The sequence below is a fragment of the Macrobrachium nipponense genome, chromosome 43, assembly GCF_015104395.2.
Source record: "Macrobrachium nipponense isolate FS-2020 chromosome 43, ASM1510439v2, whole genome shotgun sequence".
Classification (NCBI taxonomy): domain Eukaryota; kingdom Metazoa; phylum Arthropoda; class Malacostraca; order Decapoda; family Palaemonidae; genus Macrobrachium; species Macrobrachium nipponense.
In genome coordinates this window covers 11,297,679-11,319,087 of record NC_061104.1, presented here as the reverse complement: position 1 = coordinate 11,319,087, position 21,409 = coordinate 11,297,679, and the positions used below count along the sequence as shown (strand labels likewise).

The window sequence follows — 21,409 nt, the reverse complement described above, 5'->3', positions numbered from 1 at the left end:
ACTTCGTCGGTGTTTCTTCGTGTGTCGTTGTTTGATACCTCATCCTCCCTGTCGTCGTCTGTGGCATCGTCTCTCAGCTCGTCTTCGTGTAATTCGTTGTCGTGTGACATTACCCTTTCCAGTTCTTCTCTTTCTGTTGGGGAGAGCCAGTTCTTTTTCTTTATGTTCCTTACTTGGTCTGCCAGCCTCTGCTCTGTTTGGGGGGTGTTATTCCTCTCATTCCAGATGTTGACCAATCTTATTATTATTATTATTATTATTATTATTATTATTATTATTATTATTATTATTATTATTATTATTATTATTATTATTATTGATTATTATTATTATTATTTTGATTTATTATTATTGATTTATTATTATTGATTAATTATTATTGATTATTTATTATTGATTATTTATTATTATTTATTATTTATTATTTATTATTTATTATTATTTATTATTATTTATTATTATTATTTATTATTATTTTGTGGAAGTTTCATCACAACTTCCGGAGCAGTTGTTGAGACCAAGGCCAAGAGTGACCAAGAGAGACAGGTCTACCCAATGGTGGGGTGGAGGGGGGGCCACCTCCCACCTGTGGTAACTAGTACATAGGAGATGACATATTTTAGAGGTACTTGATCACTGTGGCAATTCACCTGCTGATACAATGAGTTAGACAAAGCACTGCCTACTTGGGGGATTGGTGGAGGGGAAGGTGGGGAGTGAGCAGACCTTGTTGGGACAAAGTTGTTAGCTTGGAGTTCTTCCATTTTCTTGATAGTATTCGTATTGATTCAACTTTACAAATAATTCAATGTATTTACTAATTACTAGCCTATACCTCATGTTAGATCTATACATCTATTCACGGTGGGAATACAAAAAGAAAATCCATTTTGTTTTACTAAAGGTTTTGACACTACAGCCCTCTATTTGCTGCAGCAAGAGATGAGTGTTGCCAAGTAACTATTACTGATTATTATAGAAATAATTACCTATTCACACTATAGTAAATCTTGCCAAATGCAGTCTTCCAACCACGGGAATAGTTCCATATCCTGCTGGCCATTATTGAATTTGTGAAACCTAGACTGTGTTAGTACGTACTGCCTACCCAGTGGATGGTCGGAGCCTCATGACATCATATGTTAATGTCACGAATGGTTTTTGAATCCTTCTCTGTGATTTTCTTGGTTCTGGCATTGGCGACTTCATTTTACTTTATTAAAACTGTCGAACTTAGTACTAAATAATACTTGCAAAAATTAAGTAGGGTTATAAAATATACACTTGCCAACTTTCACTTTTATCCGTTGCTTTGATAAAAAGGCATTGCTGAAAAACTGCATCATAGGCTCTGAATCCCTTACTAGGTTAGAACTCTTTTTGCTTCTTCTAGTGGGCACTTACAGTGGGCATTGCATCGTATTAATTAGGACCAATAGTAGCACAAGGATAAATAGTGCCTGTGTCAGAAGAGGTTTTAGTCAGGATCCTCATCTCCATCGTCAATCCTATCATTCCTCATTCATGACATGGTAAATATAAATCATTCAAGAACTCTTAAACTATACCAGTCAGACACAATCAGGAAGACTTGATGGAATTCTTATGTTTCATAACTCTGTTCCTCATAGAGCCACGTGTTCAGTTGCTAATCTCACCCTCAGAAGCTTTGAATGTATCCTAGGTCCCAGTTAGCCAGTTCTTGGGCATTCGTCAGTCTTCCCTAGAATTAGGATTTGGGGTATTATAAGTATAATAGCTATGCGGTGGAACAAGCAGTTTTTCTCAAAATTAATTTTTTCATGCAAACCCATAGCTTGCCAGTGCCACAGATCTCTCGTAAATACTTAAGACCCAGAGATTCATCAATGCATGCATAGTGCTACCATCTGGTCATCTTTCGTGTGGTAAAACTAGTGCCAGGGGCATTTGAAGACTATGAATGGTGGCAAATGTAAGTAATGTGTTTGCATGATAAAATTATTTTCTGCAGTGTCTCAAGTTTAAAAGTTTGTTTTTAAAAAATATTAGAGAAAAGAGGGGAAGAAAGCATATTTATTTCAACTGTTTTTTCCATCCCTCAGGACTGCCAAGGAAGCAATTGCTTTAGCTAACAACACTATATATGGACTTGGAAGCTCAGTGTTCACAGAACAAATTACATTAGCCATTGAAACTGCCAAAATGATAAAGGTATGTTCAGAAAAGTTACTTTAATATTTTTTTCTTATTAGCTGTAGTGTATGACCAAAATATAAACAAAATATTTAAATATAACCAGATCATATTTCTTCAAGGCTGGTGCAGTTTGGATTAATTGTCACAACATGTTTGATGCTGCAGCAGGGTTTGGTGGCTACAAGCAAAGTGGATATGGAAGGGATGGTGGCAAAGAAGGTCAGTGTCATTCTTCTAGCGTTGAACATTGTAGATTTTTATTAATGAGCATGTTATGAGCTTTAGAAATTAAGAGAAATGAAATGCTGTATTATACTGTACCACTGAGATGACAGAATAATTACAACTTGGTGATATTTAACATTATGATGCTTGACCCTCTTTTACCTGTGGGAAACAACCTTGCAGCTCACATGGTCAGCTTATAGCATGTTGGCTTAACAATAATACCTAGACTGTCAGCAAATAGTACTTAAGTAAACCAGGTTGAATATTGCCAGTAACCTGTTTTTGGTATTTTCAAAGAGGTGTTTTATATACACATTATCAATCGTACAGGAGGCTGTTACATAATCTTTTCAGTTGGGACTTACCTTAACATGCATTCTAATAATTGTAGAATTTCCCAATGTTTTTATGTTCTCTATATAGTATTCCATTCATGTTTTTGCATCTTGTTAGTTTTGTATCCTTACACTTTTATTTTTCATATTTACTAAATACATTCTCTCTCTCTCTCTCTCTCTCTCTCTCTCTCTCTCTCTCTCTCTCTCTCTCTCTCTCTCTCTCTCTCTCTCATATATATTAAGAAAGAGGGGCTGCATGAACCCATTAGATGGAAAGGTTGGCTTGCATAGAACTCATGTTACTTTTATTATTCATTGGTTTTGTTGATGCCATTTCTTTTATTAAGTAAAGCTGTTACCTTTTTAAATGTATTTGATTATCTTATCATAAGCTTACTTATGAAAATGCTTTGCTGATTATTTCCAACAATAATTATTTACAAATGTAAATTTTTTTCATTATTTTCCCCTATTTCTTTACTCAGTAGAGGACAGATTTGTAAAATTTTCTTGGCAAAGAAAGAACATTTGATTATTTAAGAAACATATGGTCCCAATATTTTACATATGTAATTATTGAGTGGGTGAAATGACTTATAAATCTAATGTACATTTGATAAATCACAAATCTTATTCATGTTTGATAAATCATAAATCTTATTCATATTTGATAAATTTATTATATAATTGCAATTAAAAACTGCTCAGGAATAAAGCAATTAGAACTTATAAACTGAGACAAAGACAGTAAGGAGAATTAGGGATAATGGGTAAGGGAGACATTGTTATTGGTTGTGTATGAGCCACAGGACCATTTAGGCCTAGAGAGCAAGAATTCAAGTGGAATGACCTTGACAGGAAAGGGAGTTGGGGAATGAAATGCAAGTAATGTATACAAAAATGAGGTACTGTTCAAATGACTGTGGTCTGTAAATGTACATAGGGGTGGCGGTAAAGCATGTACGTGTATAGTACTGTGTGTATGAAAAACAGTGGTTTAAGCTCTGTAAAGGTTAGTGATAGCACATTTGGTAAACATGCTACTGCTGTAGGTATGGTCTGAGAATTGTAGTATAGTACACGTATTGCTTTGGTTTCTTGAGCCACTAGTAGTAGTAATGAGAACCCAATTCAGTCATTCAGGTATAGTATTTAATAATAGATAATTTGCAGGTAGATTTCTTGGGAATAGTGTTCTCCAGTTAGTAAATGTTGTCTGGGAAATGTTTTTAGCTTAAAAGATTTTCATTTAATTTTGTTTCAAGAAAGTTATTACAGTATTATTATTGTTCAGAGTACAGTATGTATTTTGGTGGTTGTCTAAAGTCTTAAAGTTTAGGATTGGTTGTCAGTAATGCTGGTTAAGAACGAAATTATTTCATAGTTTATTTTAAAGTTTTTATTGTGTCTATGCCTCTAGGCTATTGTGTTACAAGGGCAAAAATTAAAATATACAGTTTTGTTCATGAAACTTACCTGACAGACATATATATAGCTGTATTTTCTGAAGTCCGACAGAATTCAAAAATTCGCGGCACACGCAGTGGGCGGCCAGGTGGTAGTACCCATTCCCGCCGTGGGAGGCGGATATCAGGAACTATTCCCATTTTCTATTCATATTTTTTTCTGTCGCCGGTCGGTAAACAACTGTTTACAGACCTCCGCCTAGGATTTTGAAAACTTCATTAGCCGCTTAAGTATCCTAATTATTCTTTCGATTATTAACTTGGATTTGTGGCCAGGCATACGCTATCGTAAATTTTTTCATTGCATTTGATGTCTGAAGCTAGTTAGCCTAGTTTCAGACTTTGTTGTCTGCATGGTAAGGTGAGGCTACCGGAACTTTCGGTAGACACTCGCTTAGTATATATGACGTTTACATGTGTTCTTTGCATAAGTTCAATGTAATTAGTGTAATGTGTGACTGATTACGGAAGAAGGAGGATTCATGTACGCATTTTAGAGCATGTTAGAATCAGGAGTTTTCCTCCACAGTAAACAGAAGTTAGAAATAATGAACCTTCTAACTCCTGTAGATTTTATTTTGCCTAACCCTGTGGTATGGCTTACGGGCCTAGAAGAAGTGTCTGCTAGAGGATTACATCAAGTAATCTTAGACTAAAGTGCTCGCTCTCCAATCAGTGTTGTGAAGTGTAGTGCCCCTTGCCCCTGGTTGTGGAGGGGGCGTCAGATCGGCCCCATAATGCCTCTAGGCCTGGACCTCTGTCGGAGACTCCCAGGACTCAGGAGAGGGCATGTCGAAAGCCGCAAGAGGGTTACGGGGGCTCCCCACCGATCTGGCGTCCCTTCGGCCAGGGCCCCTGGTTGACGCTTCCCAGCTGCTAAAGATCGTGCACGTGCACGAATCTTGAAGGATTGCTTCTCGTCCTCCGAGGCGTCCTCCCCCGCGCAAGGGTTGGAGCTCTCGGAAGGACTCGCGCCCTCTAAGAAGCTTTAGAGAAGGGGACGCTTCACGTCCTCCTCTCTCGTCAGGAGGGAACGTCAGATCGGCCCCATAACGCCTCTAGGCCTAGACCTCTGTCGGACTCCCAGGAAACCAGGGAGAGGGCATGTCAAAAGCCGAAGGAGGGTTACGGGTTTTTCATGCTGATCTGGCTTCCTTTCGGCAGGTCCTGTTGTCGCTTCCCAGGCTGCCGAAGATCGAGCACGTGCACGAATCTTGGAGTATTGCTTCTCGTCCTCCGAGGCGTCCTCCCCACACGGGTTGGAGCTCTCGGAAGGACTCGCGCCCCCTAAAGAAGCTTTAGAGAAGAGGACGCTTCACGTCCTCTCTCTCGTCACGAGAGGATGAAAGAGTCCTATGCCCTGTCAGGGCTCTCGAATTTTATTTACATAAACGAAGGAAGTAATAGCTCCTTCGGGTAATTTATGGTGCTCAGAAGAGACCACATTTACCCTTTTCGAAGAATGCACTGGCTCTTTTCCTAAGGGACATATTAAGGAGGCTCATTCATCTTGCCAGAAGAGTGATTTGAGCCTCCTGCGAGTGAACGCTCATGAAGTTAGAGCTGTTTCAACCTCGCTAGCATTCCAAAAGAATTTGGTAATCAAGGACATTCTTGATTCCACCTTTTGGAGGAGCAACTCAGTATTCGTCTCCTCTCCTCATGGCGCTCCGTATACGTTATGTAACGTTCGCTTTACTTCGAAAAAGCAAGCTGATAAGTTTGACGGCCGGCAAGCTGCTTTGCACAGTCAAACAACTTATGTCTCTGGTCGGCATAAGAAGGGCAATTTAGACGTGAGGAAGCTTTTGGAGGTGCTCGACGTCCTATAAGTAGAGACATTCTCCAGGACGCTCGGCAAGCACCTTGCGAGGGTGTCTTTCGGACGCTAGGCGTTCTTTTGTTGAGTGCGTTTCTGGAGATGTTCTTTTGCATTACTAAGACGCAAGTTGTCGCACAGGCGGCCACTGTCTTTGTAAGAAGGTATGAAGGTCTTTAAGGCCTGTCTTGAAGACGAAAGCCATACGTCTTCCTTTAGTGTTCACACACTTCAGGAGCAGCGTGCGGCTCTCCATGGAGACTCGCATGAGGACGTCCCTTAAAAATATTCAACGTCATACGCAAAACGCGGTTCGTCATAACATTGAGATGTTGGCAAGGTCGCTCGCCAGGACGCCTCTTGGCGGGCCTTGCATGCATCAAGGCGCTCAACGAGTTCCTCTCTGAAACGTCGTTCAGAAGACTTGGTGTTCTCTGCTCAGACACGCTCGTAGCTAAGCAGGACGTTTTTTGAGGACGCTCAGCAGGACGCTTTCCAGGACGCTTTTGAGGACGCTCGGCAGGACGCTTATGAGGACGCTTTTGAGGACGCTCAGCAGGACGCTTTCCAGGACGCTTTTGAGGACGCTCAGCAGGACGCTTATGAGGACGCTTTTGTGGACATTCGCCAGGACGCTTCGGTGGAAGCTCGGCAGGACGCTTTGCGAGAGAAAAGACTTGTTGAAGGCGTCTTATTTGCTGTTCAGGACGTTTCTTAGGACGCTTGACGCTTTCTAAACGCTCGTCAAGAGGAGGTTTTTTCAGGACTCTCCACAGGACATTTCTTTACAGAAATTTTTAAAAAGGATTCGGAGTTAGCGGAGAGACATACCCGAATTTTTTCTTCGATCCCTCTTTCTTCTTCATCGATTTCTTTGAGAATCGGGAAGATTATATACTCGGATTCCTGGGTGACTTTCGGTCATGTTAAAGGGTTTTCCCCTATTAGCAAAGTGCTAATAGTTTTGTCAAGTCAGGACGTTTTCCCCATTGTCAAGATACTAAACGTTTTGTCATTTAAGTGAGGGACCCCTCATAAATGGGGTAGTTCTCATTGACATAGATTTTAACGTTTTTATCGTTTAAGCGGATAAACTCATTAACAAATTTCGGAAGAGCTCTCATTCATTTCAGAGGCTCATCCGGGGAGTAAGAAAAAGACTTGTAGACTAGATCCAGGAAGTCTTATGTCCAATATCATAAGAACATTGAACGGTCCTTTTCGATCCTCGGTTCTCTTGATGATCTCTATTCGAATATTACTCCCTTTTCTTGGCAAAGAGTCTTGGCAAAGAGTCAAGGAGTTCTTTTAAAAAGTCTCATTCATTAGAACGTGGACAGTCGTTTTTCCTTTCTTTTTCTCTTCCTCGTCGAGGAAAGATGTAGTAGAGAATTTGATGTTCAAATTACTACAATACTTACGTAGTTTATCTTTGCGTCATTTTGTTACGCATGTCAAGTCATTTACGCATATCGTATTTACCTCTGCGGATAGAAGCCGAAAGAACTGTTGTTCTAATGTATTTATTTGACACTCCCTTCAACCTTCCAAGAGTTTTCGGAGTAAGAACAACTCTTCAGGTATTGTTACGACAACACCAACTCAGCTTCTGTATTTAGCGAATTCTGTTTCGTTTAAATAGGCCTGCTTGAGAGTTTCCTTTTGCTCGATAATATCATACCATATTCCTTCATAAAGGGAGTAGCTAGCAACTCAGGCAGATAGTATTCTGTTCACCATTGAAGCTTTCCTTCGAGGAAGACTTCTCCTTCACTCTCTTTGATAGAGATCGAAGGTGGTCGATCTCCAATCCTTATTTTGTTTTCTTGAAGGAAAGAATTTAGGATGGAGATCGTTGTCAGAATCCTATAAATATACTACGTATATTAACCTCGCGACATGATTCTACTAAGCAGTTGAATTGTCCGAGGGGTAGGCGCATATCCTAGTTTTTCTACGGATTGCGACTTAGACGAGAAGTATTCTAATTGAACTGCAACTCGGGGTTGCCTGCAACCTCCCAGGAGTCTGTTTCAATTTTATATACTTATGGTTTTGTCACGACAACACCATTTCAACTTTTATATTTACCGAAATTCGTTTCGCCTAAATATAATTGCTCGAGCATATCTTTTATGCTCGGTGGTTCTAGCCGAACGCATTCCTTTGTGGAATATGGATTACCTGGCAACTCAGGATGACGAGTCAGCGGGAGCTCAGGCTCTGCTACTGCGTATTGAACTGCCTGATAGCAGCTCAGTATCAGCTGGGCCTCCGAGATGCACGGTTGTTTATGTCTCTCTCTCTCCCCTGCTTTGATTGACTACCGAACCGTATCTCTGCCCAACAATCTGGACTTTAGGTCTCTGATTAACGGGGATTCTCGCAATAATGAAGGACCATCTACTGCTGTGACGATAGATTCCATCGCCTTCGATATTGCGAGAATTTTCAACAGAGATATCTCTTAGACTCTTTCATTTTACTGTTTACCGCACGGTAACAGAAGTCTGTACAAGTCTCCCGCTGCATCGCACTGCGATAATGCGAATGATTTTGCAGACATCTGAGTTTGTCTTTAAAATATCTCATATTCGTAGGTGTACAATTGTTCATTGTTCAACCCGAATTAACAGATATGTCATAAAGACATCGCCTACTCTCCGACCTGACAGCTCTACTTCCAAATGTTCAGCCCATGAGAAGCAGTTCTTCAGGCGGCTTTCCCCTGTGTTTTCATTACTGAAGAACGCCCCGCTTTCATTGCAACTACGACTTTTCACCGGACAGCAATGAAATAGCGGTTACCGTTTTCAGTCATTTGTAAGCACAGGTTCAGAATCTTGAGAATCCTTCTCTCGATTCGTCTGTGAAGACGTAGGTTGCATTCAATGTCTACCTTCGTCTTCACCGGTACATAGCGATAAGATCTTCAAGAGTAATGGCAGTCTCTTGGCCAAGGCAAAGCAGTGCTGCCTATTTTCAGTGTTCAATCGGAGGAGGCCGTTTCTGGAGATAGTGAAGGGAAATGACTATTCCTCCAACTCGACCTCTGTGAATTTCTTTATGGTTCTATCTTTCCGTCTGAAGTATGAGATAAGCTAGAAGTCCTAACTATTGTAGAATATGCAAATATGTTGTTGACGGCCTCTAGGCTCAGAGATTCGGTTCTGTCAAACAACAAAGCTTCACGATCTTTGAGGTCTGTGGAGATCTTGAAATTCTCTGGATCAAAGGTTCCGGCATGGAACTTAGACGTAGTCGGAGTTTCTGATGCCAAAAGCATTTCGAACCTATCCTTTCTGCGAACTTAATACACGTGACCAGAAAGGCTAATATTCTAACCGCTCTAGCCACGGCAAAGAGGGTTAGTGAGGTTTTAGCCATCATCAGAGGTTTTGGCTTTAAAGGACATAATGCGGTCTGTCCTCTAAGCCTTCCGTTCTTGATAAGAACGAAAACCTGTCTAACCCTTGACCCGAAGGCTTGGAGACCAAGGGTATGGCACAAATTATTGGGCAAGGGCATTAGAGAGTCCTGTGCCCTGTAGGGTCTCTCAAGTTTTATCTTGATAAAACTATAGAAAGTCAAGGTCAACGGACAATCTGCGGTGTTCCGTAAAACCAAGAACACCCTGGCATTATAGCCAAGGAGTTCTTTTAAGAGGTCTCATTCATTATGTTGGCATAAAGATTTGAGATTTTTTCTTAATATGAATGCTCAAGAGGTGAGGGCGCGGCCTCGGAAGCATTTCAACAGAGCATGACACTCAGTAACATCCTGAGTGCCACGCTTTAGCGAAGCAACTCTGTGTTCGCTTCACACTCCCGGCAATCTGCGGTGTTCCGTAAAAAGACCAGACTGGTTCATGTCCAAGAACACCCGCATTATAGCCAAGGAGTTCTTTTAAGATGGGTCCATTCATTATGTTTTGCATAAAGATTTGAGATTTTTTCTTAATATGAATGCTCAAGAGGTGAGGGCGCGGCCTCGGAAGCATTTCAACAGAGCATGACACTCAGTAACATCTGAGTGCCACGCTTTAGCGAAGCAACTCTGTGTTCGCTTCACACTCCCGACGGGATGTGAAGACGACATTTGAGATCTGTAAGTCGCTAGGACCATACATATCCGTAGATATATTATTGGGGGCAGGAAGCAACACGAATCCTATCCTATAGAAAAGGGATAGGTGTGCTTTTAACTTTGAAGGGTTGGTCGCTTGAGGCGCGTTCCTTTTCTTTAGCCTAGAAGTTATGGAACTAACTTTGATAGGTTAGGTCAGGTGGTGGTTTTAGCTTCGGTGCCCTCAGAAGTATGGTCATATGGTCTAGTCACATTGTGGTCACGCCCCCGTTGACAGATCATCTAGAGCGCACAAGCATTACCAGGTCTCTACCTCGCTGGCAACATCTAGTAACTGCAGAAGCGAGACTTTTGGTGACAGTAATCACGAAGTCGGCTATGCTAACAGGTGAGGAACCAAGATGTATATCATCTACTTAATTTAGTTTCCCAAAAAATCCTATTCTGTCTCTTCCCACCATCCGAAGGTGGGATTCAGCTATATATATATCTGTCAGGTAAGTTTCATGAACAAAATGTTATTGTTATAATACAATTAAGTTTGTTCATACTTACCTGGCAGATATATATTATTAAAGTGCCCACCACCCACTCCCCTCAGGAGACAGTGGCACTGATAAAATATGAATAGAAAATGGGAATAGTTCCTGATATCCGCCTCCCACGGCGGGGGGAATGGGTCCACTACCGTGTGTGCCGCGAATTTTTGAATTCTGTCGGACTTCAGAAAATACAGCTATATATATATCTGCCAGGTAAGTATGAACAAACTTAATTGTATTATAACAATAACATTTTTTTTTTCTTTAGGAATACTATTACAGTATGTGATTTTTCATTTTGCATATTTTAAATATGTTAATATATAAGAATTGTAAAATTATCTGTGTTTTGCAGCACAGTAGTTTGAGAATGTCCATTTTTTATTCTTGTTAAATAGGCTGAAGTTCCTTGGAACTGAAGTCCATGTAATACATTTTTATCCATGTAATACATTTTTATTCCATACTAATTAAAATATGTTTTGTTCCGATACGTAATACAAACCATCGGTCCTTTAACAATAGGAAGTAGCTAGCGGCAGCTGGAACGGTCGTAAGCTTCGAACAAGGGGAGAACGGTAGTTAACTGCTTGTCCGATCGTCGCGCGGGAGGTAAACAAATTACTTTTGCTTTCGGCCGTGTGGAGATAGGACGTGTTCGTCATCGCTCTGCCCGCTTTTGTCGTTTGCTTTGAGTATCAGCCCTCTTTTTCTGGTTTAATTGAGAGTATATGACTGTAAGTACTTATACATTTCTTTTTTCATTTGCAATATGAGTGATCAAGAAATGGAGGATTTCGCCGCGCCCCCAGTCGCCCGTGAGAGTGTGTCGCGGGCTGGAGGGGCGTAGATGCGGCGGATTTAGATCATTCGTGGATGTGGATCCACATGAGGTTTGTACTCGTTGCCGGGGGCGAGAATGCTCCCGCAACGAGCCATGTATAACTTGTATGAATTGGTCCGAGGCGCAGTGGGTTCTGTACGAGGGCAGGAAGAGACTTAGGCCGCCAAAGAAGTCATCGGAAAGCTCTCCAGTGACTCCTTTGGTAACTGACACTTCGTCTTCTTTCCTGCCTCCCGGTCAGCCCCCACGTTTCGCGCCTTCCCCTGCGGGGGGGTAGCGGAGTCCTTCTCCTCTCTCGATCCGTCGAGTGTGGAGGAGGGCGCCCGCTACCCGGACGTCCAGTTGTATTCGGGGTCTTCCATCCGCTCTGGGTGGGGTTCTTCTCCCCCCAGGCGCGAGAAACCCTCTGACTAACCCGACTGTTGCTTCCGCAGATGTGCCACCAGCGAAGGACGACCTTGGACAGGTGTGGGAGTCGCTGGGAGCTGCAAGGGAGTGCCAAGTATCCAGGGGTTGATTCAGCGGTTGGCGGGGTCGGCAGTGGTCACTCATGGTACGGTAACCACTACCACTACCACCATATCTACACCAGCATATGACATGCCGCCGCACTTGGTGTACACGCCGCATGTAATGACGGTGACGCCTACGGCTGCGGTGCACAAACCTATTACTGCCGTACCAAAGAGGACGGTGCCACCGCCACCTGGGTTCTTTGTGTTGCCGACCCCGGACTTCCGCTGCCCTAAGAGTACCCCCCTAGACCTGCCGCCAGTGCCGAGAATGACGGTAGCTGCCGACAGGACGCCTGGCTTCTCCTGTGGTTCCTGCCGTGCCTGCCGTACCTGTTGCTGTCCCTGCTGCTCCTTCCTTTTCAGATGCTGTACATTACATGTTTTCCATGGCTGTTCGCCTCGCTGTTTCCTGGACCTGTTCCTGTCGCTCCTGCTGTTGGTGGTGCTGCTACAGTCTCAGGTTCTTCCGGACAGGTGCAGTCGGGCCCTGTTGCTTCGGCAACTGCCCCGGCTCCCTCCTGGATGAAGACCTGACGTCTGTCCTGCGGAGCCTGGCGAAGAAGAAGAGGAAGAAGAGGAAGGTGTCGTCGTCGTCTTCGTCGTCTTCTTCGTCGTCTGCTGCCTCCTCTTCCCCTTCGACTTCTAAGGCTACCAGCCGAAGAAAGGAAAAAGAAGAAGAAAAGGCTGCCTCCTCCCCCCCTAAGAAGACTCCTTCGGGATCTTCTAAGGGCCCGTCTCGCTCAGGCGAGTCGGGGAGCTCTTCTGCTGGTCCTCCTGTTTCCTTCGGGAAACGGGGCCCGTCTCTTCCTCTGCAAGAAGAAGACGACGGGGACCAGAGGTGTACCAGCCTCGGCTGGTTCGTCCTCACTGGTGTTAGCGGTCCCCTGCCGCTAAATCAGGTTCCGTCTCGGCCGCTCTCGTTCGCGAGAAGTACCGAGTGGACGCTCTTCCACGGGAGACCGTCCAGCCAAAGTTTTGACGCCCGAGCTCGCTCGCCGTCAACCGCGGCGCGGAGCAGAAGACTGGCGAGAGTCGTGCACACAACTCTCGCCAGGCCAGTGGACGCTCTCGCAGCGACCAAACTGGCTGCTCGTGGGTTTTTGGACGTGACGGTCGCCTGGGACCAGCCACTGGCGGGTTGAGGCGAGGAAGGGGTCCCCGCGGCCGTCGGTACCAGGTACGGCTGGTACCAGCGGCTCGACCGCGCCGAGAGGACGCTGGCCGGTCTCGCCGCGACAGAGAGCCTAGCAGGTCACCTGACCGCCGCTCCCATAGGGACCGGGCGGAGACGGTAACCAGCAACAGCTCGCCTGACGCTAGAGATCAGCGTCAACGTTCTCAGCCGAGCCACTCGCCCCAGGCGAGCGGCAAGGCTAGGCCTGCTGCTCGATCACCACCGCGGGTTGACGATCAGCAGCAGCCCTCCACGCACGCTGGTCCTGCCAGCGAGCGAGGGGGGAGCGTCAGGTCTGGCCTTCCTCCAGTACCTTCAACCTCCTCGGGCTTACACCGGGAGGAGCGAGGTACCGAGGAGTGATCACGAGAGGTGCGCCGCTCGCGATCCCGCTATGACGCCGTATGGCTCAGGCACGGTTCTAGGACCGACCAGAACATACGCGCAAGTAGTTGGAGGTGACCGTCAGGGGTCTGCCGCTGTTCCTCCTTCTGAAGGAGGAGTATCACGGGATCTGTTCTTGCTGGAGGGACTGGACGGTCCTACTCACAAGACGCAGTTACTCCCGAGATACAGAGGAACTTTGCAGAGGTCATTAAGCTGATTCGTCAGCATAATGACCTTGCGGAAGGATCGCCGCTACCACCGGCAGAGCCCACGTCCCGGCTCGAGTCATTTTGGGGTCCTAAGAGGGAACCCAAAATGATGGTGGGGTTACCGCGATCAGAGCTTGCAGACTCAGTCCTGGATCAAGTTGAGAATCTCGTCTCAGGACGGGAGGATTCGCTGAAATCCGGACGGTCTTCTAAGCTGCTTCCTCCTCCTCTACAGCGTCAGAGGCGATTTTACGTGCCTTCGGAAGACCCGATACTGCCGAAACAGGTTAACCCGGAGTTAGCGAGGCCGATTCCAGGTGTGTCCCTGCAGCAGCTCCTGTCGGAGAACCTCTGGTTCTCGCAGCAGGAGGCACTTGCCCTGGAATCTACCGCTATGGCAGCATTCCAGGCAGTCTCTTGGCTGGATTTGTGGTCCCTCACAATATCCAAAGTAGGCGGCCGGCTCTGGTGGGGACGGAAGAGAGTGAGTTTGGAGTGGGATATAGGGGAGGTGGATCGGAGGTGGGGGAGAGGAGGTTACATTGCAAGATTGATGAGAGGATCTAGGAGCGACAGAAGAGTAGGAGAGGAGTTTTTCGACAAGTAAGTGATAGGATGACGTTATGAAGGAACTGACTGAGAGAGAGGGAAGCAGGGTGCGAGAGAGAGGAGAGGCGGGGAGTGGGACGGAGTAGATGACGAGGGAGGATGAGTGAGGAGTGAAGGATCAGGTGAAGAGCAGAAGTTGCCGAGGGAGAGGCTGAGGGCCGGAGAATGGCAGTTCCATGAGTAAGAGGGAGTTCTGCTCTCGAAGACGACGCTTCTTTCAGGAGACTGTGCCAGTCTGGAGGAAGAGCGATCTCTTACCTCGCCCATCAGACTGCTAACCTGTGGGCCAACTTGGTTCTTCGACGTAGGGACGCAGTCCTTACCCGAGTGACCAAGGGGGCCGGGCGTGAGGCGGCACTCGGGCTTCGCAATGGACCAATTAGGAGTTTCCCCAGCTCTCTTTCCCGGAGAGATGGTGGACGCTGCGGTGGAAAGGCGGCGCACTGATGACAGTGACCGCTTAGTTCACCAGGCAGTCTCGAAGGTTACTGGGCAATCTCGAGCGACTGCGGCCAAGCCAAAGAGCTTGGCTAGCGCTTCCATTACGGCGGCGAAGACGGTTGCACCGTCCAAACCCCATGTGAAGACTCCTGCTGTTTCGACGTCTGCTAAAGGAGGCCGTAACCAGCCCTCCTCCCGCCCTCCTTCCCCGAGGAGGTGGTGGGAAGAAGTTGAAACGAGGAGGGAAACGCTAGGGACGGCGTTTCCCCCACCCCCTCACCTACTGCCGGAAGTGGGGGGGTGCCTGGCGAGCCATTGGGCAACTTGGCAGCGCTACGGCGCCGAGAAACTGGATAGTAGACGTCCTTCGGGAGGGATATCTACTACCCTTCGAGTCTCGGCCCCCCCTCATCTCCAAACCGGTCCACCTACAAACCTATGTCCGGGGATCATTAAAGGACAACGCTCTTCGACAGGAGATCAAGACCATGCTGGCGAAACGAGCTGTAGAAATCGTGGAGGACCAGTCACCGGGCTTTTACAGCCGCCTCTTCCTAGTGGAGAAGGCATCGGGGGGCTGGCGTCCGGTGATAGACCTCTCTCCCCTGAACCGTTCGTTCGCACGACGCGGTTCACGATGGAGTCGGCACGCTCGGTGCTCGACTCGATCAGGGGGAACGATTTCATGCTTTCAGTGGACTTGAAGGACGCGTATTTTCAAATACCCATTCCATCAGTTCCTCCAGAAAGTACCTCCGCTTCATCTTCGACGGGACGGTGTACCAATTCAGGGCACTTTGTTTCGTCTGTCAACCGCCCCACAGGTGTTCACGCGAGTGTTCACTCTGGTGTCAGCTTGGGCCCATTCGCACGGGATACGTCTCCTGAGGTATCTCGACGATTGGCTGGTCCTGGCGAGCTCCCGCTCGCAGTTGCTGCAGGACAGAGATCGACTCCTCAAGTTTTGTCGCGATCTGGGGATCGTGATAAACTACGAGAAGTCCGATCTCGAACCCAAGCAGAAGATGAAGTACCTGGGTATGCTGATAGACACGGTAGCAGGTCTTTCCCGCAGACTTGCGTATCAGCAAATTCAGGGAGGCAGCCGGCCGGTTCCTGTCTCGGCAGGAACAGGCAGCACAGCAATGGCAAGTCGTGATCGGCCATCTGTCGTCACTCGAGAAGTTAGTCCCTCACGGGCGTCTTCACCTGCGGTCTCTCCAGTTGGTGGAGGCTAGGGAGAGTTGGTCTCAGGCCAAGGATCCTCCTTACTTTCCCGTGGCTCTCACGGACAAGGTGAGGCAGGACCTAGCCTGGTGGCTCGATGACAAGAAACCTCTTAAGAGGAGTGCCAATACGCACTCCCCCCCCGGAGATGCTTCTGTTCTCAGACGCATCGACCGAGGGATGGGGCGCACACCTGGAGGAGTTGCTGACTGCAGGTGTGTGGACCATCACGAAAAGCACCTTCACATCAATGTCCTGGAACTCAAGGCGGCGTTTCAACGCTCTCCGAGAATTTCAGGACCGCTTGGTGGGACACTCCGGTGGTGTTGATGTGCGACAAACACAGTAGTGGCATATGTCAACAAGCAGGGGGGGCTAGTGTCTCTTCCGCTCCATCAGTTGACGGTGCAGGTGCACGAGTGGGCCACGGCTCACTCAATAGAGCTGTCGGCACGCTACATTCCAGGCAAGAGGAATGTAGTAGCGGACAAGCTCAGCCGTCGGGATCAGGTGATAGGGACCGAATGGTCTCTACACCAAGACGTGGCGGAAAGGCTCTTGAACCTGTGGGGGCGACCGGTCGTAGACCTGTTCGCCACCCGGCACAACAGAAAACTTCAGGTTTTCTTTTCAGCCGTGCCGACCCATGGGCAGCTGCAGAGGACGCTCTCCCAACACCCCTGGGACAACCTCTTCGCCTACGCCTTTCCTCCCTTCTGTCTGATTCGGAAAGTGATCAGTCGAGCGCTGGTCACTCCCAATCTCAGAATGATCCTGGTGGCTCCCAAACGGCCTCAAGCCGTTTGGTATCCGGACCTGCTGGCTCTTCTTGCGGACGCACCGAGAGAGCTACCCAATTGGCACAACCTTCTAGCCCAGCCACACGTAGAACGGTACCACCTAGCAGTCCAGTCCCTTCAACTTCACGGCTGGCTGTTATCCACCATCTCTTGCGAACGAGAGGCTTTTCTCGTAGCGCAGCAACAGAGATGGCTGGACACGTCCAACAGTCCTCTGCAGCTGTGTACCAGGGGAAGTGGGCCGTCTTCTGTGGTTGGTGTCGTAGACAGGGTCTGTCTCCTCTCAGAGCCACTCTTCAGCAGGTAGCGGATTTCCTCGTGTTTCTTCGCGAGAGAGAAGCTCCTCTCAGTACCCACAGTTAAATGATATAGAGCCGCCCTGGCCCTCGTCCTAAAAACTGAGGGACTGGACATCTCGAACTCGTTCGAGATCTCCTTGCTAATGGGAGCTTCGAAGGTCTTGCCCACCCAGGGAACTCAGGCCCCTGCGTGGGATGTGACTCTCGTCCTTAGGAGTTTGACTCGAAGACCCTTCGAGCCACTCCGAGAGTCGTCAGACAGGGATCTGACCCTCAAGACCCTCTTCTTGCTGGCCCTGGCATCGGCGAAGAGAGTAGGGGAACTACATGGTCTTTCTTATGATGTTAAACACACCAGAGGCTGGGGATCTGTGACGCTCGATTTCGTCCCGAACTTCGTAGCCAAAGACTCAAGAATCCGTCGATCCCTGACGACAGGTTCGAGTCTTTCACGATCCCTCCCTTCTGGACTTCACCGATAACGATGCGGATGAGATGCTGCTTTGTCCTGTGAGGGCGCTACGGCGCTATCTGAAGAGAACTCGACACCTCGCCTGAGTGTCGACGCCTCTTCGTTAGCACTGGGGTTACCAAGAAAGAAGTTTTCCAAGACACGCTTTTCTTTCTGGCTACGTGAGGTGATCAGGAGAGCGTACGAGGCTGATGGTAGCGACGACATCCGTACGCTCCGACCGAGAGCCCACGAAGTCAGAGGTATCGGACCCTCCTTAGCGTTCCGTAAGAACTTCTCCGTGGCGCAGGTCCTGAAGGCAGGTGTCTGGGCCAACCAGACCACCTTCACGTCCTTCTACCTTCGGGATATTGCCCACAAGTCCTTGGATACTTTTTCCTTGGGACCTGTGGTGGCTGCTCAACACGTTGTGTAAGCTTACCCAGCACCCGAGCAGGCAGAACAGCAAATCGATTTCCTGGTATGACTGGGAGAATGAATGTGCGATGAGAGTGTGACTGGCTTCTCTTCACCATCTTTCTCTACCTCTACCTGTGGGCAGAGGGATACGGTCGTTACCACGCTGGAAGGGAGTCAGATGCAGGTAAGCTACTCGACCGAGCTCCATCCTATCCCTTTAATTAGGGATAGGAGTGTATATCCACCACTTTTCTCCTACAAGGGGGAGGAAGTGGATGCCTACATGAGACAAAACCCATGACTTTATATTTGCTCATGTACAGGAAAAAGTTCTTACAATGCTGGTACGAAGAGATACGCTTGCCTCTCTCTTAGTACTCGGCCCAGAGGTCTGACCATTGATCCTGCGGTGCACACCCCGATCAATCGGACAAGAGGCTTGGATCCACCCTCGCTCTTACGACCAGGGAGGCATTCCAGGGATGGACGAACACCAGTCTGTTCATCTAAAGACTCAGATTCCTCCCACCAAGAAGTGAGTCTTCCTATTGTTAAAGGACCGATGGTTTGTATTACGTATCGGAACAAATGACAATTTGTCGAAAATTGCATCTTTCCTAACTATACAAACCTGAGGTCCTTTACATATAGTCCCTCCTCATGCCACCCCTCACTCTGCGTATTTTGCATGGGCCAAAAGCAAAAGTGATTTGTTTACCTCCCAGTCGCGCGGCGCGCGACGATCGGACAAGCAGTTAACTACCGTTCTCCCCTTGTTCGAAGCTTACGACCGTTCCAGCTGCCGCTAGCTACTTCCTATTGTTAAAGGACCTCAGGTTTGTATAGTTAGGAAAAATGCAATTTTCGACAAATTGTCATTTCAGGATTATTTGAGTATGTCAAACCATCTTGGCAAACTCGCTTGAGTTTTAAAGCACCTGAAGTAGATATGAAGACATTTGGTGCATCATACACTGCTGACAGACCATCCATTACCCCAGCAACCCCTCAGGTAATCTTGTAATGTATAATCTTTTTCAAGGAAAAGGCTACTCGCTACTCCTTTGTTGGTTGAAAACTCAGCAGAGTGAAAATTACAGTGCAGTGGCCCAATTTCAGCTGCATAATTATTAAGAATATGGTTACGTAGAATCTGTTGATTATTTAAAAAAAAACATTATTGATATATCTGCTAATTTATGTATTTATTTTTAAAAGTAGCAATAGAAGTGATGAATTTTCCTATAGTTCAAGAAAACCATAGAAGTACGTAGTGCATGGAATAAAAAGCAAGAATGAATGTATTAGGAAATTTAAGATTCTCATACCCCTAATTGGTGTACCAATTCCAGTATCCTGTGGCACGTTATAGGTGGTGCTAAATGATTCCCATAGCACACAATACCTTAAGGCGAGTTTACACTAGGCTTCACAGTGTGCTGCATATGTAAGACTCCTCACCAGCTCCTCCCAAATTCTTGTTAGCCACGGCCACTTGACTACTCATTAGAACTTCGCATCACGCTGCACCACTAACTCATCAAGGCAAGGTTGATGGCTGAAGCCTGCCCCAGACAATTTGCCGATGACAAGTCACTAGTAACCTTTCAGCTGTCGTCCAGTTCTCTATTATATACTGTAATCGCCATGGAATGGAAGTGAGAAGAGATCTGTTGTTTGATTGATGATTATCAGCATCATCCATGTTTATGGAATGTAAAATTAACATATAAAAATACAGATGTACGTGGCTGTCAGGAAAATAATGCTACTGGTCACAGCACTCATGTAGTGTAGAGGCAATACGCGCTGCGCAGCACATGATGTCACCCAGATGGGCGGGCACATGCTGCCAGAAGCGACTTACGAAGTGTGCCGTGAAGCCTAGTGTAAACCCACCTTAGGGATAATCATAGGGATCAAGAAGACAAGGGGTAACCCTTGCACCTTCCCAAAAATAAACACATGACCACTGTCCTGATTATTCTGATTCCTTTGCATCTGTTGCTTTGTGTATGTTAATTTTCAGTCCTCTCCTCTATTCCATTCTTCAATTTTCTGACCACCACCGTAACCTCAGGTTCTGCTGTTACTCTAAGTCATTGCTTAAAGCAGTTTCATGGGTCCCCCTTTTTTGCACACCCTTGTAGTCTTCATTATATGTTAAACAACAAAAAGTCAGGCACTGACCTTTGATGGACACCATCTTTGTCTCATTTTTAATACTCTTGCTGTTGTCTTCAATCTAGGTCTAGTGCTATGGAATATCATTAGCTGAATGAGGGATTTGGTCCCCTCTTGTTATCATAATGTCCAGTAACCATATTTCCCAGTGTTGAAGATGCTCCAGTCTAGAAGATGTAACCTAATATTGAACAGCAACCTTTTTGGTAAAAAAATATGAATGTCACACCAATTTCTTCAATTGATGGTTTTGTTTTGGCTGGTGAAGTACAGTAGAGTAGCTTGATATAGTATATTGATTATTGTAGTTTTTCCATATGATATATTTGTTCCGACACGTATACAAACCCTCGGTCTTTTAACAATAGGAAGGTACTTAGCGGCAGTTGAATCTTGAACAAGGTGGTTAGGCAGTAACTACTGTGGGGCAGGCTAGCCTGCCCCAGATGTAAACACTCCACTTTACTTTTGGCCGTCTTCCGAGGAAGACGTGTGTTTGTGAGCTCCGGCTGACTGGTCGTTAATCTTTTTTCCTGGTGGGATCCTTTTGGTTTATTTTTTCTATTTAAATAATTATGCATATACGGTATGCTTATGCTTGGGAATTACCAGGGGAACTTCAAAGGTTTGTCCGTTTTTGTTGATATGGTAATTTCTCTTCTCCTTCTTCCTTTCGCTTACTTTCGGAAGAAGGTAGAAGGATGGGCGTGCGGTGCTGATGTTGGGGGATCTCCTCTCACTTCGGAGGGCGGCGCCTTTGGATGTGTGAGGAGTATCCTCATTACTTTAATATTATTTTCCTTATTTTACAGACTAGTGGTGATTGTGTTTTCAGCAGTATAGGTTGGATGCTCTTTGTATTGGTGATCCTAACCTTGGAATTGTACCTATGACTCGTAGCATGTTGCATACCGATCTCGAGTGTGTGTACTGATCCCCTGCTGATAATCATTTTCATCACCACTACTACCCGGGAGTTGTCACTGGACGAAGCTGTCGCGCTGCCCTGTGAAGTTATCTACTCCTGATGTAGAAGTCTGGCAGAAGGAGAAATCGAAGAGGAAGAGAGCTCGTCAAGCGTCGTCATCCTCCTCTTGATCATCATTTCTTCATGCCTCCCTCCCTTCAACTTTTAAGGCTTTGCCGTAAAGAGAAGGTGGTCTCCCCCCCTAAGAGGTCTCGTCACGGGACT

General features: G+C 46.4%; 1 protein-coding gene across 1 annotated transcript in view; it reads left to right on the top strand.

The window, feature by feature from the left end:
* Positions 1–2,074: 2,074 nt before the first annotated feature.
* Positions 2,075–21,409, top strand: part of LOC135213522 (aldehyde dehydrogenase family 16 member A1-like) — a 61,418-nt gene continuing 42,083 nt past the window's right edge. The window contains exons 1-3 of the mRNA XM_064247438.1: positions 2,075–2,193; positions 2,298–2,397; positions 18,918–19,045. Of these exons, the coding sequence (XP_064103508.1) occupies positions 2,185–2,193; positions 2,298–2,397; positions 18,918–19,045 (237 nt within the window). The 5' untranslated portion in view covers positions 2,075–2,184. The remainder of the gene's footprint in view (positions 2,194–2,297; positions 2,398–18,917; positions 19,046–21,409) is intronic.